This window comes from Protopterus annectens, chromosome 2.part1, assembly GCF_019279795.1.
Source record: "Protopterus annectens isolate FY-2018-M chromosome 2.part1, PAN1.0, whole genome shotgun sequence".
NCBI classification, from domain to species: Eukaryota; Metazoa; Chordata; order Ceratodontiformes; family Protopteridae; genus Protopterus; species Protopterus annectens.
In genome coordinates, this window is record NC_056729.1 from 1,242,464,621 (window position 1) to 1,242,482,033 (window position 17,413).

Below are 17,413 nucleotides of genomic sequence, written 5' to 3' on the forward strand. Positions count from 1 at the left end.
CTCCATTCATCTTCTAGGTCTTTAGCATAGTATCTGTTGACGTGAGCCTTCTACGACTGCTGCCTGCAGGTGACTGAGGCAACCACTGGTTTATAACCAAAAAGGGCACACAGTCAGGCAAAGCAATAATCCAACTCACTTCATTAAAAACTCCAGTCCAGATAAAATTCCACAGTATTCCAATTCAGTTGTTCAGATAAAACTCCAAAGCACTCCAGTTCAATGGTTAAGCGCTTTCTTCCCAATCTTCTGCATCAAGAAATCGAGATGAAAGGGCAATGCAGCAAAGTCACTTGGTTTGGGATCCAAAGTATACTACTCAGGGGAGGACAGACTAGAAATGGTATGGGAACTGTGAGGAGTGACAGGCTTCTAAAGAGCCTTGTGCATGCTCAAGCTTTTTCCAAAAACCTCTGCAGTGCAGAAGGCCTAGTCCAGTTTCTGGAGATCTTGTACAAGTTTCTGTGCATCCTGCTCAGAGAGGATTTCTCCCCTAAAAGTGCCACCTAACATCCATGCTTTCCTCTTTTCATGGAAAATTAATGCAAAAGGCGGGCACTGAAGTAGTTGTAAGATACTGTGTCTGTGGCATGAGAAATGTTATGTAAATTGATCTTAATAGCCATGTATACCAATCTTTACGCAGTTAAGCAGTGGAGGGACTCTAGGAAAGCAAAAAAAAAAAAAAAAAAAAAAAAAAAAGAAAACACATCCAAGACTCACACATGACTGAAACCAAGTTATGTAACATAAGTAAATCACAGAACAAAGGGGTACCAGTTGATGAATAAATACATTCACTGAACTCCTTACTGCGAAAGAAGGTAGCCAAATAATGGGACATCTGCAGTCCAGAGGGCAGGGGAGTTAGTATAATGGTTGCAGAATTTGCCTCACAGACACAAGGGACAAGATTTGATTCTTAAGTTTGGGAGGGAAATTTGCGAGGTTTAAAAAAGCCCACAGGGGTAGCTAGCCTAGTAAATTAGTAATGAACCTACATTGTGTTGATAAAATCATAAGCTTTCTGGAAAACTCAGTCTATTCATAAGGTCTTGTTTGCCTTTTCAGACAAGATGCCTTGGGTACAAGTGTTTGAAGATGAAAATATTCCATTCTGGAGAACTGGTTACATTACTGGTGAAGAAGTAACCAAGCAAATTTGCCGCACATAAACACTTTACTGGTGAAATATATAAACTCTGCTGACAACCCACAGTAAACCACATCTTTCTCAAACGTTCCCAAAAAGCGGAGTCCTCTGTGAATGAGCTGGATGTTTCTTTTGGCCACACAACATCAAATATCCAAATCTACACATTCGGCTGATGCAGAAGATCAAGATGTATATGGCAAGTGTTCTATTTAGAAACCTTTTCACCTGTCTGTAGACCTCTAGAAGACAGAGCTGGTACTAATGGAAATGAAAATCTCACTACAGGCCCAGAGGCACACCCCAGAAAGGGTAGTGCCACAGAGGGCACGGAAGCGGCATGTACCAACTACTGCACAGGTCTACTTCAGAAGCTTGACTTTTTAAAATGCTGAACTCCACATGGTCAAGACCATATAATCAGCATTTTAAAAAAGTCAAATTGTTTGTGCTGAGATTGTGGTACAGTGGAGATCAGGGAATTTGCACTTTTCCCCACTGCAGTGCAATCTTGGAGATGGTATACATAATTATCAGGGGGGATACGGCATGCAGGGGGACTTGGGGCTTGCCCCAATACAAAAACACTGTTGGTCTTCCCAATACAAAAACACTGTTGGTCTTTGTTGGGGTGCTGTTGATGTTCATTTTTTTTTTAGTGTCAATCATATATTGGTTAGAAATTTGTATTTTAATGTACAACTAATTGGTTATTTGGCCATACTGGTGCTGTACACTGAAGGGAACAGGCATCATTATTATTCCTTTTGAAAAAAGCATACATATTATTCTACCATAACTCTTTTCCTAGTTTATAGTGTACATAATAATGTTTCTAAAAGAACAGTTCTCAAGAACAAGTGGGTGGCATCCAGCAGAGAAAAACAGCTCCCCATGGCTCAGAGTGGTCACCAAAGAAGAGAAATTAAAGCACTTTCCTCCCAGTCTAAAATGACTACCACAGAATAAACTGATTTAAACCATGCACAACAAGTCCCGTCCTTTATGATTAAGCACTCTATGGGGCACCTATATGAATAAAAGAATTGAGTAAAGGTACCAGTGACCAAATATCAAACAGTATGACCTATGCATGACCTGTATTCAGGCTGGAGGCAAGATAGTCTTGATGATCCATACACTGACACCCATCTTTATATCGCAACATATACAAGCTAATGTCATGCATCAGATGTATGACTTAGGGAAGGTAACACTTTGTTTCCCTGGCTGGACGTCAGCGGTGACATGTCATATGTCAGGAATACTGCAACAGTGATTTCAATCAGGGCATCAGAAGGTATTGTTTTTAAAATGTCAAATGTAGATTATTTTTGCAAAAATTCACAAAAAACATTTAATTTCTGACCAACAGTGGTAAACTACTGTCATGCTTCTCTGAAAACACAAACTTAAGTTTAAGATCTGTAAAATTCTTAGCAATCAACTGTAACTTATATATACTTCACAAGTCTTGCTGAAGACTTACCACAACAACCACTGTAAAATAATTTTCATATATTTAATTCTTTAAATATGAATTATTACAAGCTACATGAAATCTGCTAGAATGAAGTGGTTTGACAACAGAATAACTACTTCAACTATAGTCTGCATGCTAAAAAATACATCTGCTGAATAGATGCCGATGAGCAATTAAAAACAATAACTGCAGTACCATTGTTAACTTAATTCATGGCAGAGAAAACTGACTTGTTATGTGATGGACTATTACCCTCAATCTACACAAACGTTTTTTGTCATATTTTAATGATATATGCAACAGTGCTGTCATTGTACCTCTCTAGATGGTCAGTACTATTTTAAAATCTGTTCTACCTACAAATAACCTAATGGGGAATAGAACATCGACATGATATTATTTTATAAGTTAACGGTTCCTTCTTCCACAGTGCACTTTGTCACAACCCAGTATAGCATAGTTTGCCATTCCTTTTAGTTTAAGGCAGTTTTGCCCATTGAAATCAGGTATATGCACTCCAAATTGTAGTTTTATTGAAAAAATACACAGGGAAGCATGTGTACATTTGATTTATTTATTTAAATTTGTTGACCGGGAGTGTCCGACTGGACGTAGGTCCATTTTCAACGGAGGCCCGGGGAGAAAAGCTCCACAGTTAAAATAAACAGACAGTATTTACATTGGATTACATAGTGATTAACAATTTACATAGCAATTACTTACAACATATTTACAGATGGAGAACATAGTACATCAGTAGACAACTAGAATCTTTATCTGTGAAGTGTATACCAGACATTAATAAGAACCTGAAGATAGAGGTCTGGTGCAGACTAGGGCGACTCCCCACACAGCTCGACCAACAACTGGAAAACGAAGAAAGTATGTAGCAAGAACTACACAGTTACATCCACAGATTTTATTACAGATAAAACACCAAATACATCCATCATTTATTTGCTTCCGAGGACACTTTCGGTAGGAAGGAAGGGTTTGTTCTGAGAGTTACCCTGTCTTTGTGAAAGACCAAATAAGGGGGACGGACAGACAAGGCTTGAAGTTCCGATACCCTTCTGGCAGATGTTATGGCTACTAAAAACAGAGTTTTCCAAGAAAGAAGCTTGAGGGAGCAAGAAGCTGCAGGTTCAAAAGGAGGCAGAATCAATGAGGTTAGAACTAAATTCAAATCCCATTGTGGAGGTGGATCTTTAACTGGAGGTCTAAGCAAAAAGATGCCCTTGAGGAAGGCTTTACAGAGTTTGTGGGACATAATATTTGCTTCTGAGAGCCCAACATGAAAATTAGCAATGGCCGCTAATTGTACCCTAATAGTGTCAGACGATGACCCTGAATGAAAAAGCTCCGCCAGAAAGTCTAAAACCTTATGAATGGGTGCATGGAAAGGATCTAGGGACCTAGTTTGTGCCCAGTGCGAAAAACGCTTCCATTTACTCGCATACGTCTTCCTAGTATTGGACTTATGGGAAGCCAGAATGATATCACGAACAGGAGGAGAAATAAGGGGAAGCCTGGCTATGGCTGGAAGTGGAGCAACCAAGCTGTGAGGTTGAGGGAATGAAGAGACTGATGCAGCTTGCCCGTGAGATGGGTCAACAGATCCGGAAGGGGTTCCAGATGCCAAGGCTGTTCCAGTAGGTAACTGTGCAGGAACGGAAACCATACTTGTCGAGGCCAAAACGGGGCAACGAGGATCATTTTGGATCTCAATGCGGTTGCTTTCTGAATTAATTGCGGGATCAATGGTAAGGGAGGAAAGGCATATAGAAGACCCCGGGGCCAATCGTGAATAAGAGCGTCTCTGGGGGGATGGCCTGGTAGAGGAAAGAGTGTGAAGAAGTCGAGGCACTTGCTGTTTTGAGGAGTTGCGAAAAGATCGCAGCAAGGCTGGCCCCACTTCTGAAATATTCTGTCTGCTACCGCTTGATTTAGAGACCACTAGTGAGGCATGAGGATAGTTCTGCTCAATCTGTCCGCTATGACACTGGACTTCCCGGGGATGTGCGTTGCTATCAGAAACCGTTGAGAGGAAATCGCCCATTGCCAAAGTCTGAGTGCTTCTCGACATAGGGGGTAGAACTTTGTTCCACCCTGCTTGTTTATGTACCACACCACAGACATATTGTCCGTTTGAATTGCTATAGTCCCTGTGGGAAGAGCGCTCTGAAGGGCTTGCAACGTCAAAAGCACCGCCCTCATCTCCAGGACATTTATGTGCAGGTGGCATTCTGATTGTTGCCATGTGCCCTGGACCGTCCTGCCCTGATAATGCCCCCCCCACCCGATCAGGGAGGCATCCGTTGTCACCGTGGCAACTGGGGGGGGAACAAAGGGTCTGCCCTGAAAAAGCTGAGGGGAAACCATCCACCAGGAGAGATGATTCTTGCAAGATGGGGTTATCAGAATGTTGTGAGTCATTGGTAGCTGTTGAAAGGACCACTGAGAAAACAGCATCCACTGAAGGAGCCTCATGTGGAAGCGGGCTAATGGGAGTAGAAGAATCGCCGCTGCCATGAGGCCTAACGCTTTCAATACTAGCTTGACTTGAACTCTGTTGTGCTGAAACAGGGAATGAACATTCCGCCTTATGTCTGTCACTCTCTGAAGTGGTAATGTTGCACACATTTCTGTGGTGTTTAATACGGCGCCTATAAAGTTTATACATTGACAAGGCGACAAGGAGGACTTTGCAAAATTTATGGAAATACCTAGAGTGTTGCAAAGTTGAATAGTGTAATCCCTGGCCATTATAAGATGCTGCTTGGTGGTAGCGGAAATGAGCCAGTCGTCTAGATATGGAAACACCTGGAATCCTTTTTGTCTCAGGTGAGCCATGACCACTGCCAAGCATTTGGTGAACACCCGGGGGGCTGTGGTGAGACCAAAGGGCAGAGTTCTGAATTGATAATGACAGGCTCCCAGCCGGAAGCGGAGAAACCTCCTGGAGCGCCTGTGTATCCTTATATGATAGTACGCGTCCTGGAGGTCTAAGGAGCACATCCAGTTGTCTCTGCCCAAAAAGGGTAGAATGGACTGCAGTGTTACCATCCGAAATTTTGTCTTTTGTACAGAGTTGTTCAATCTGCTGAGGTCCAAAATGGGTCTCCAGTCTTTTTTGGTACCAAAAAGAATCTGGAGTAGATTCCGGATCCTAGCTGATCTGCTGGGACTGCCTGGATGACTTTTTTTCTAACAGCTTTTTTTATTTCTAGCTGAGCCTGACCCCTTTGTGCGGGTGGTACGTCTGGTAGGGGTCTTGGTGATTGTACCGGAGGGGAAGAAGGGAATTTTGTAACCCTCGGATATGATCTTCTGTACCCATGTGTCTTCGGAGAGAGATTGCCAGGCTTCCAGGTACAGAGATAATCTTCCCCCGACTGCCTCCGAAGGCGGACAGTCGGGCAGCTTCTCAGGGATGCTGAAAGGGTTGGTCAGGGAAAGATTCCCTGGAACCCTGGTTCTGTGGACCCCCTCTTCCCCTGGGGTGGCATCTGTTATTATTCCCCCCTCTGCCTCTAGGGGGAAATTCACCACGTGCAGCAGGCGCGACTCCCTGTGGTTTGCGGAACCAGATCTTTCCAACCCTCTGTCCCTTAGGATAAGGTCTAGAAGGTGTGGAAAAATGGACTCCTACGGCAGAGAGAGCCTTACCATCTTGCTCACATCTGGTGAGGGTATTCTTCACCTGAGGTCCAAACAATTCTGAACCATCAAAGGGGGTGTTGGTGAAGGACGCCTTGAAGGGGTCAGAAAAGTTACAGAGTCGCATCCAAGCATGACGTCTCAAAGCAACACCTGTGCCAGCGGCCCTACTCGCTCCATCGGCTGCGTAAGAGATAAGCCGCATGGAGGAGTTAACAATGGAGTTCAGGGTGGCCAGCTGGGAGTTTATCTTGTCCTGATACCCCGCAGCAGAAGGATCCTGTACCGTTTCACCCAGCTCTTTGAGCAAGTCTCTCTGAAGGCGGATGAAATGACAAATAGTTAAGCGATTGCATAGTAAAGGTCGCTGAAGCAAATGTCTGCTTGTCGTACCTGTCCATGGTCCTGGACTCTTTGTTAGGAGGATGAACAGGTACAGAAGGATCAGCCAATTCCTTCTTAGTGGCTGCTGCTACCACCATAGCATCAACTGAAACGCCTTTGGTGAGAAAGGATTTATCCTCTGGTGCAGAAATAAATTTAGAAGGCCTCCTAGGGGTAGGTTCCATTGAATCAGGAGCTGCCCACGCCTTTCTAGCCACTACCTGCATTAGTGGGTCGAAAGGGGGAGACACCCAGGAGGTGGAAGGGCGAGATCCAAAAGCATCAAGGTAAACCGACTCATTCTCGGAAGGTTTGAGAGTGGACCAATTTCCCCTCTGTTTTAGGATCTCTAGGATGTCTGAAAAGGAGATATCCTCAGAGGGGGATCTGGGGGAACCCTCCGACTCATCCAAGTTGGTGTCCGATGTGACAGACTCGGGGGAGTCTATGTGCTTCCTCTTGCACTTTCTTTTCCTAGGGGGTTCTCCTGAAACTTCACGGGAGTCCTCGGAGAGGAGACACCCAAGGTGGGTACCCTACGCTTTGGATCTCTACTGTCAGATGTAGGAGGATGGCCAGAGACCGTAACAGGCACTGTAGAGGGAGGAGCTGCAGAACTTAACCTTGGAGTGGACACTAGGGTCCAGCATCCTCCTCATCACCTCGAAGGCTCCCCTATCAGATACCAAAGGAAGTCCCGGCTCCGAAGAGACCAGAACCACCCCCGGCACCGACAGAGAAGGCTCCGAGAATGATGGGGCCGAACTAACCAGAGCCGAAGCTCCGAGAGGGAGAGCGGGGTCGGACAAGGGTCCGATGCCACTCGCCTCCTCGGAGCCGACAATGGAGTCCCGGCGCCCGGACCTCTCCACGGATGGAACCAATGAAGAGATTGGAGCCAACGACACTGGAGCCAAAGTTGGGAGTATCGGCTCCGACGTGGGTAAGGTTACGGTTCCGACAAACTCCGGCTCCGAACTCGAGAGGTGAGTCGGAGGAGGAATCGATAGCGGTACCGAAGGAGCCACAGTCTGGTGAGATGGGCTCTGGAGCATTTGGGCTAGTGCCTGAGATTTCATGAGCCTAATGACCACCCTCTCGATGTCGTGGTCGGAAAGCCTGGATGACCTAGATGAGTGAGTCCTATGACTCCACTCAGATAGGAGAGGGGATCTCGGAGCCGATCGGATGGAATCTAGCGAGGGGGATCTAGAGCGCTTGCGTGCTGGGGTTGGCTCCGATGCTGGTTTTGGAGCGGATACCACTTTGCCCGCTTCGGATCCGGATGGAACCGATGTCGGAGCCATCTCGATAACGCCGGCCCTCGACTCAGAAGCTGGAGCCGAGGGTTTGGCAGTTTTTGAAGACTTCCCCGAGCCAGACTTAGACGGGGAGTCATCGGGCTTTAACAAACCCCTTAGGATAAGCTTATTACGCCTCTCCTGCAGGACTCTTGAACTTAACCCATGACAGACAGAACAAGAGTCCTGCAGGTGTAAAGGCCCCAAGCAATAGACACAAGAAGTGTGACCGTCTGTCAGAGACATTTTCTGACAGCACGAGTCACACTTCTTGAATCCCGAGACCTTAATGTCTTTGGACATAGTCCTAACCACAGTAAACACAGTCAGTCCACACACACACTCAACTTAAAATTAGAAAAGTTAAGGGAACTGACTAAACCCACACACACAGACACTGTAAGGGGTGGGGAAACTAAGGTAAAGCCCACAGGCCCAAAGATAAAAATTAACTAAAGAAGGGAAAAAGGGCTACAACAAGGGTTATATGAATAAGGCAATTAGTAGGGACCTAAACAAGGGTAACTAAATGGAAAAACTACCTGAAAATTTAGTTTAATAGAAAAAATCTCTTTACTGACCTGAGCCGGTAAAAAAAGACAACCTCGCACCGAAGCGGCAAACGAGATCTGGGGAGTTAGCGCATGGTATTGTGGGTTATAGGGCTGCCTCAAGCCGGTAAAAATAGCTCTCGAGCTATAGTATAGGCCAAGTCGGAGCCGAGGATCGGCTCCGAACCCATCCAGCAAGAATGAAGGCGAGAATGACAACTTAACATCAAATGTTACAAGAAGAAGAACTTTGTGCTGTATAATAAGTACTGGCTTATGAGCATCTGAGCTTGCTATAATCAAGGTAGTTAGTGGAGTGGAAAGAAAGGTAGTGGTTGGATGGGGTGGATGATATTAGAGTAGGAGTTGCAAGGGCACAGCCAGCATGTTTTTAGTTGCGCTTTTAGTAAAGTTTTGAAGTGGGTGCATGATGGTATGGAGGTAATTGTGGTTGGGAGTGAGTTCCATTTGGCTATGGCGCAAGAGAATAGTGCTTCACCAGCAGAGTTATTGGCTTTAGTGATCTGCAAGTGATTTTTGCTGCTAGATCTTAGTGGTCTGGTGGTGCGATAGGGTTGGAGTAGATTCTGGAGGGATGGGACATTTAGTGGATGGTTTACTAGTTTGTGGGTGAGTGAGAGTTGATACCACTGAAGGAGGTGAGGGAGTTCAAGCCAGCCCAGTTCAGCAAGAAAGAGACAGTGGTGACTACGGTAGGATGCCCCTGTGGCGAATTTGGCGATTTTGTTGTAGCAGGTCTCTAGCTTGTTTAGATCACATTGCTTTAGGTTGGTATATATTGGAGAGGCATAAAGTAGGGTGGAGATAAGGTGGGAATTTGCTATTGAAATCTTTGCTGCTTTGGTTTGAAATTGCTTATTTCTGTATAACGCTCCTAGTTTTTTGTGGACTTTTTTTATAGTCATGGATATGTGAATGTCAAATTTTAGTTTATTGTCTATTTCCACTCCTAGCAATTTGGTGTGTTCAGTTGGGTATATAGTGGTGTTGTCTTTTGCCGTGATGTTAAAGTGAGAGTTGTTTTGAGTATGTTTGGTGGGTTGGAAGATGAGTAGTTTAGTTTGGTTTGGGTTGAGTATTAATCGGGCATCGGATAACCATGTTTAAACAGAGGAAAAGGCTTCCTGTTTGACTTTTTGCAGTTTTGGTAGGGACTGGGCTGAGCAGATGATGGTCGAGTCATCTGCGTATTGTATGAGTGTGCCATGTTTGGTTGCAGAGGCTAGATTATTGGTAATCATTGTTATTCATACTCTTAGTGATCTTCTAAACTGATTACCGTAGATAGGTATTTTCCTTGCAACCACACAAAATAAGCAGATGAGCTGTGAAACAGTGAACTTGGTAATCTCATCATTTATTTGCATTGTCAGACAAAGGTATCAGACTTCCTGTTTTTTTGGCCTGATCTCCGCATTGTGCTAGGACAACAACTGTTTTTCCAGTCTTCTTACAGTACTATTTTCCACGCTGGTAGTTGCAGAAAAATCTGTGTGAGCATACATAACATCAGAAACTTAAGAGGTTTTTATGGTTATAGTGGAAGTGGAAAAAGGCATTGTTACAGATTATGTAGGCTTTTCCTGAGAAAAAAACAAATCTAAAACACAGTTGGGAACAAGAGGAGGCAGGACCCAGTGCTACAAACTCCTAAAAAGGTAATGTAAAATTTCATGCCAAAGAAACAAAGTAGGCATCGAAGAGGCTACAACACAAAGGGAGAAACAGCCAAGACGTGCTTTATGTGTATGCATGCATATCTTATGTTACATACACAGGGGTGCATATGCCAGACTACTTTTACTCATTTGTTTCATTGTCCAGGCCAGCTTGACTGAGCTAGTGCCTATTTGCAGAAGGGATATGTAGGACAGCTGTAGCACGTACATACAAAAAATATTTACCAAGCTCCAACAAGAACATATGAATACACACTACTACCATATAAAACAATCACTGCAGATATAATAAGCAGATACATAAACTGTATAGTTTTTATCATCTAGATTCATCTAAACTAAGACAAATGCATTATTTATGGTAATTCATAAATAAACAGAATGTTTTCTTTCAGCAGTACCTGCTGATGAATTTAATGCTCTTATTGCAAGGAAGCAATACTGAGTGATTTAACTGTGAGCAAAAATATACCTAATTATGGATTGGCTGACAGTAGTTGAACATGAAATGAAACCACCAGTGGAAGGTAGTAACGATACTGAAGAAAAAAGAAAATTAAATAAATGACAGTTGCAGAAAGCATTATTAAGAGTGGTGAAAGGGAGGTGACAGTAAACTAAAGTAAACAAACAAAAGGTTAGTGGTGTTGAAAAGTTAAGATTAGGGTACATTTTCCTACCTGTCAACACACTGAGCAGCCAAGCATGCTGCAGTCAAGATGTCCTTCACGTGAGTTAGCCAATTAGAGGCCTCCAGTTTACTAAGCCATCGATCAACACTATGAGATTGGTCAGTACATGCTTCTACCAGCTTGATGAAGCTCTCCTGCAGGATGTTACACCTGGAGTAACAGAAAAATGACAGAATGCAAAAAAAAATATATAATGTTTGCACTTTGACTATATTATGAATAAAAACATGTTAACATGCTCTAAAGTCTTAAAAATGCTCTTTACCTTACTGTAATTAGATTTGTAACAAGTCATACCTCTCAACTGTCCAGACCTTCGCCCAATATATTTGGTCTTTTCCTCATAAAATCTGTAGATTTCTGGCACTGAGGACTGAAGTCACTAAATAATGACATGCATTTGAGCTTCAGACTTCATATCCTTCAGAAAATGCATGCTAACAACTTTCTAAGTTTATAAGAATAAAAGTCAGTCTCCCTATTTTTGGGTCTTTGTCCCTCCATTATTTTAGGCTTTGTCCAGATTTCTTGCACTATGATGGTGAGAAGTATGGTAACAAAACAATGTCATGGCAACTGGCCCAGGAAGCAAGACAAGAAACCTTTCACATGGAACAAAAAACGTTATCTTGCTATCACAGTAAGTAGAAATAGCTGTGCTATCAAAACACAGAGGCAAAGCTGCACAGCATCTATGCAGAATTTATTCATACAATAAAAATACAGAGATATTATACAGCAAGTGTAATAAAAGGTTTAGAAGAAACAGAACACATCATACATATGCCAATGCTGAAAGCAGGCTTGCATTTCACTGAGAATGCAGCAAAGGTGAACAAACGTGTGACTAACATGAAGAAATGAATGGCAAGAAAGTGAATACGCACAGCAATATTCTGCAACATTATAAAGGTGTCTCTTCTAGAAAGAAGTCACCAGGAAGGTAAATGCGATGAAAAAAACAACACAAATTCAGCAAAACAAACTCTACATCACCAAAAATTGGTTGGATCGTACTTAGTTGTCATGGAACAGTTTCAGGAACATGGCAATCAAATATATTAATTCGCAAAAACTGTTACTAACTAGTCCCCAGAAACGTATTTATTTTCAGAAGTTCTGGAATACCTTAATTGAACTGCTATCTCACAATCAGCATTCTATTTAACTGGGAGGATTCAAACAAAGGCCCCTACCATATTTATTTTCCTTGACTTCTCTCCTCTCCTTTTCCATTACCCATTTGTTGTGTGGCTCAGTTTTACGACTAATTTCCCTTACTCTGTTCGCTTCTCTAGATGTTACATAAATGATGACACTTTGAGCTCAGTTACAATTTTGACCTGCTTAAATTTGCGTCTATCACTTTGGGCAACTCAGGGGTATATCCCCATGCAGCACTTTTGTATATATTGTGTGTGTGTGTGTGTGTGTGTGTGTGTGTGTGTGTGTGTGTGTGTGTGTGTGTGTGTGTGTGTGTGTGTATATATATATATATATATATATATATATATATATATATATATATATATATATATATATATATAGTAATCATCTGTTATATTGTATCTGAATGTCATTCTTATTCTGCAATTGTTTTGTGAAGTATTTGTATTGAAAATCAATAAAAGTTCTATTTAAAAAAAAAAAAAAATCAACAAAACTCTTGCAAAATAACCATAAACATCTATTACAACAAACAGCCACGGGAAGACAGGAGGTGCAACTGCACGTAGATGCAATACGATCTGCAGAGGGATCCTACTGCGCACACAATTCTAGGAAAAGGAGGAGGGAATAAGTGGCCTGGGAAAGTGTTAGAAATCAAGCTACCAGAGTTTTGCTGGCCTTTAATTTTAGTGATAAAGAAAGAAGTGTCTCTATCATGGCATGTGTTGTTTTCATCAGAGTTTAAAATACAAGAGCTCTGAAATAGCAGTCATGTTTTGTCAACATCTCAGTGCATCAGACCTTGCTTCATCACAGCTGCAGTGGTCTTATGAGAGGTTACTTGACTCAGAAACGAGGAAAATGCGAGTTTGTTTTAAAAAGTTTGGACAATTTCAGAGGTACTATATAGAGACATGAGAGGTGTGGGAGAATTGGAGGTTCAACAGCTTGGCAGAAACGACCCTATAGTAAGTAGACTTTTCTGCAGATTTATGATTAATAACCAAAAAGATCAGATCTCGCTTGTTTGTGTGTTTCAATAAAGGATATTTCATTTTAACTTAACTGTGGACCACCTACTATTTTATTATTTTATAGTATGTATTTTAAAGTTCGAACTTTATTAGTGAACTAGGTGCATAAGATATATTTCAAGGCGTGAACTTCACACTCTCTACACTGCAAAGTTTCTACTTGGTTTGAAATATCTGAAAGAGATGTCACGGCTAACTGCTGACAAATCTGTAATTTTGTGGAACAGACACCTTTAGACCATGTCAGGACTGATGCAGTTGCAAAAGCCTCATGCTCTCTGCCTGCAGATGCTTCCTCAGACGATGTTTGTAGAGGAGTAGAATTCCTGTCATTCATTCATGGCTCTCCCTCAATTTCAGGGGTAGATGTCCTTATCCTATAATAAGAATTTTTTATGCTTTAAGAAAGCATTCAAGGTCCATGCCATTCACAAAAGCATTTAAATGCACAGAACTGATACTTTCTGGCATCTTAAATGATGGTTAGCGACAACAACAGTTAAAGTGAAAATGATTTGATGGAATTGTCAGCAATAAGCACATTTTGGAGAGCTATCCTGGTGATGACATTGGCCTTGAAAGATCTCAGAGTCACAGATCTGATCAAGCTAACACAACAATGAACAATAAATCTATGCAATCATTTGATTCCAGGTCCCCGTACCAAAGGTGCTAGGCAGGAGAGGGGGAGTGAAGGAATGTGACACATTTAGGTGCACATATGTGAGTTTGATTTCTTCTGGGGAGACTGGGGGAAACAATTACTCATGCTTCGGGGAGGGTCAAGACTGCTTTCAGATATGCTACTTGAAAAAGTAAGACCACCAACATTCACTGTAAACACACTGCATGACTTCTCCAGCAACATGACTGAGGGAATGTTGGAAGTTACAGTCAGCAACCAAAAACATGAACAGCCCCAGTGGCAGCCTGAATGACAGTCAGTAAATGCACCCGCACTTAACAGGCAACAAAAAAGATATTCAAAGAGGTCCAACTGCACAAAAAATTCTGGGGTGGGTGGGAATATTTTAGGTACCAACCTGCCAGATTTTGTTGAACTTCAGTTTCAGAGGTAGCTGAAGGTGAAATGGTCCTACCGTGACATGTATTGTTTTTGTTTTATAAAATTAAAAAAAAAAAAAAACAGAGTCTTGCTTTTTTTAAAAAAAAGGCTAAGCAACTTCAGATGTAGTATATATGGAGATCAAACTCTTGCTCTGGTGATAGGGAATGAATAAATTGATTGGTCAGTACAGGGCTGATGCTGAACAGATAGCTGGGTAAGAAACAACAAAAAAAAATTATGGACATGACTTAAGAACTAGGAATACGTAATTTCACTAAATCTGCTGTTAAGTCCCCCGACTCTGTATTCTAAATCCTATAATCATGTGATGGGTCTGCTAAACTCTGAATTTATATCTATTTATTACTCATTTATCTTCACTGACTGGGAAAGCCTGGCTGGGATAGATATCCTCTTTCAGTGAAGGCCTGGGGAGAAAAGCACAGTATATTTTCATTTTCCATATTGTATACACTATTTTCATCTTGGTTAATTATCATTTTTGCATACATAACTTACAGTGGATATAAAAAGTGTACACACCCCTGTTAAAATGCCAGGTTTTTGCGATATAAAAAATGAGACCATAATAAATCATTTCAAAACTTTTCCCACCTTTAATGTGACCTAAAACCTGTACAATTCAATTGAAAAAACAAACAAATCTATTAGGGGGGAAAAAATCTACAATAAACTGGTTGCATAAGTGTGCACATCCTTAAACTAATACTTTGTTGAAGAACCTTTTGATTTAATTACAACATTCACTCTTCTTGGGTACACACCTGCCATCAATTAAAGAGACTCGGGTTAACCCCAAATAAAAGTTCAGCTGTTTTAGTAGGATTTTCCTGACATTTACTCAGTTGCCTGCTACAGCAAAAGCCATGGTTCACACAGAGTTTAAAAAGCATCAAAGGGATCTCATTGTTGAAAGGTACCAGTCAGGGGAAGGGTACAAAAAATTTCCACAGCATTGGATATACCATAGAATACAGTGAAGACAGACAGTCATCAAAAAGTAGAGAAAATATGGGACAGCTGTGACGTTGCAAAGAACTGGACGTCCCTCCAAAACTCGTGAAAAGACGAGATGCAAACTGATCAGGGAGGGTGCCAAGAGATCTTCAGCAACACCGAAGGAGCTTCAGGAATTTTTGGCAAGTACTGGTCAAGTGCTACATGTGACAACAATCTCCCGTAGTCTCCAGATGTCTGGGCTATGGGGTAGGGTTGCAAGACGGAAGCCTTTTCTTACACAGAAAAACATCCAGGCCCGGATAAAATTTGAAAAACAATACATCAAGTTTCCCAAAAGCATGTGAGAAAATGTGTTATTGTCTGATGAGACCAAGGGTGAACTTTTTGGCCACAATTCCAAAAGGTACATTTGGTGCAAAAACAACACTTTGCATCACCAAAAGAACACCAGCCCCATGGTAAAGCATGGTGGTGGCAGTATCATGCTTTGGGGTTGCTTTTCTTCAGCTGGAACTGGGGCTTTAGTCAAGGTGAAGGGAATTATGAATGGTTCTAAATACCGGTCACTTTTGGCCTAAGATCTTCAGGCGTCTGCTAGAAAGCTGAAGATGAAGAGGAATTTCACTTTCCAACAAGACAATGGACCTCAAGCATACATCCAAATCAACAAAAGAATGGCTTCAACAGAAGAAAATTAAAAGTTTTGGAATGGCCCAGCCAGAGCCCAGACCTAAATCCAATAGAAAATCTGTGCGGTGACCTGAAGAGGGCTGTGCATGAGATGTCCTCGCAATCTGACAAATCTGGAGCACTTTTCCAAGGAAGAGTGGCCAATTACTGCCAAGTCAAGATGTGCCATGCTGATAAACTCCTACTCAAGAAGACTGACTGCTGTAATTAAATCAAAAGGTGCTTCAACAAAGTATTAGTTTAAGGGTGTGCACACTTGTGCAACCAGCTAATTGTATGTTTATTTTTTATATTTTTCCCCCCAACACATTTATTTGTTTTTCAATTGAATTGTACAGGTTATAGGTCACATTAAAGGAGGAAAAGTTTTTAAATGATTTATTGTGGTCTCATTTTATTACATCACAAAAACCTAGCATTTTAACAGGGGCGTGTACACTTTTTATATCCACTGTATGTGTAATGGATGATTAATGCTAACCTTGTATCATACAATTTCTGACTACAGAAAGAGGAGAAAATAAGAAATTACCTGTGCACTCATATAAGGCTGTAGCGGATAGATATGCAAAGAAAAACAATGGGAGACAAAGACTGGCCTTTGGGTTGAAATCAGTAAGTAATGTTATATTTAGGGAGAATGAGAATTTAAAAGTAGGTAGCTAAGAAATATAATCAGTTAAATGTTTACAGTAGTTGATAGAAGAGGGAACTAATAATCACCATATGGGAATTTACTAGAGCAGCTATCACTTTGTCAGAGGTTCTGCGGCTTGTATTTTCTTCAGGATTGGAAATTATCCAGGTATAGAGCAAGTACAGAGCCAGGTGCCTTGCAGATGCTGTTTTAGCAAACTTTTAAGGCACTTGTTTTCTACAAATTTTAACTTTAAATTGATGGCGTTGCAGAGTTTTGAGACACAGTAAGAATAAAGTGAGTTTTATTTATTTATTTTTTTATTTTATTTATTTATTTGCAGTTGTTTAACCAGGATAGTCCATTGGGCCTGAAGAACCTGTTTTCAATGGAGTCCTGGGGAGAAAAGCTCCTCATACAGATTACACAAAGGTTAATATACAAAACGTAGATTACATGAAGATTACAGAGGTAAACTTAGATTAATATACACACATAGAATGCATGAAGATTACAGAGCTAAAACAGACTGATCACAAGTATTTCAATCAAAGTTAATAATTTTTTTTTTTTTTTGGACAAGTAGTTAAAAAAGTTATTTGTTGCTTAATTTTACCTGTAGGCTAACACACTCAAGTGCACTAGCCATTTAAAAGCATTTATAGCATTTACTGTCTGTTTTTCCTCTGTTTTCTGAAAAAAAAAAAATCTTGTTTTCCCGCCTTACTGAACTAGAATAGTCCAGTCTTCAGAGTTTGCTGATCTCTGGGCTTTGGCTTGGTTCCTGTGCTATTCCATATCCTTATTTGGATAAAGGGAAGCTTCTTTGTTCACCAGTGGGAGTGGGGAGCACTGAGCAGCCTATTTGTCCCTAGAGCAGTGGTTCCAGCCAGAAACTTGTAGTCTAT

At 41.5% G+C, this 17,413-nt stretch overlaps 1 protein-coding gene across 1 annotated transcript in view; it reads right to left on the bottom strand.

The window, feature by feature from the left end:
- The window catches only part of MTMR9 (myotubularin related protein 9), a 721,174-nt gene that overhangs the window by 77,306 nt on the left and 626,455 nt on the right, over positions 1 to 17,413 (bottom strand). Inside the window, exon 6 of the mRNA XM_044062773.1 lies at positions 10,913 to 11,074. Coding sequence (XP_043918708.1) covers positions 10,913 to 11,074 — 162 coding nt within the window. The remainder of the gene's footprint in view (positions 1 to 10,912; positions 11,075 to 17,413) is intronic.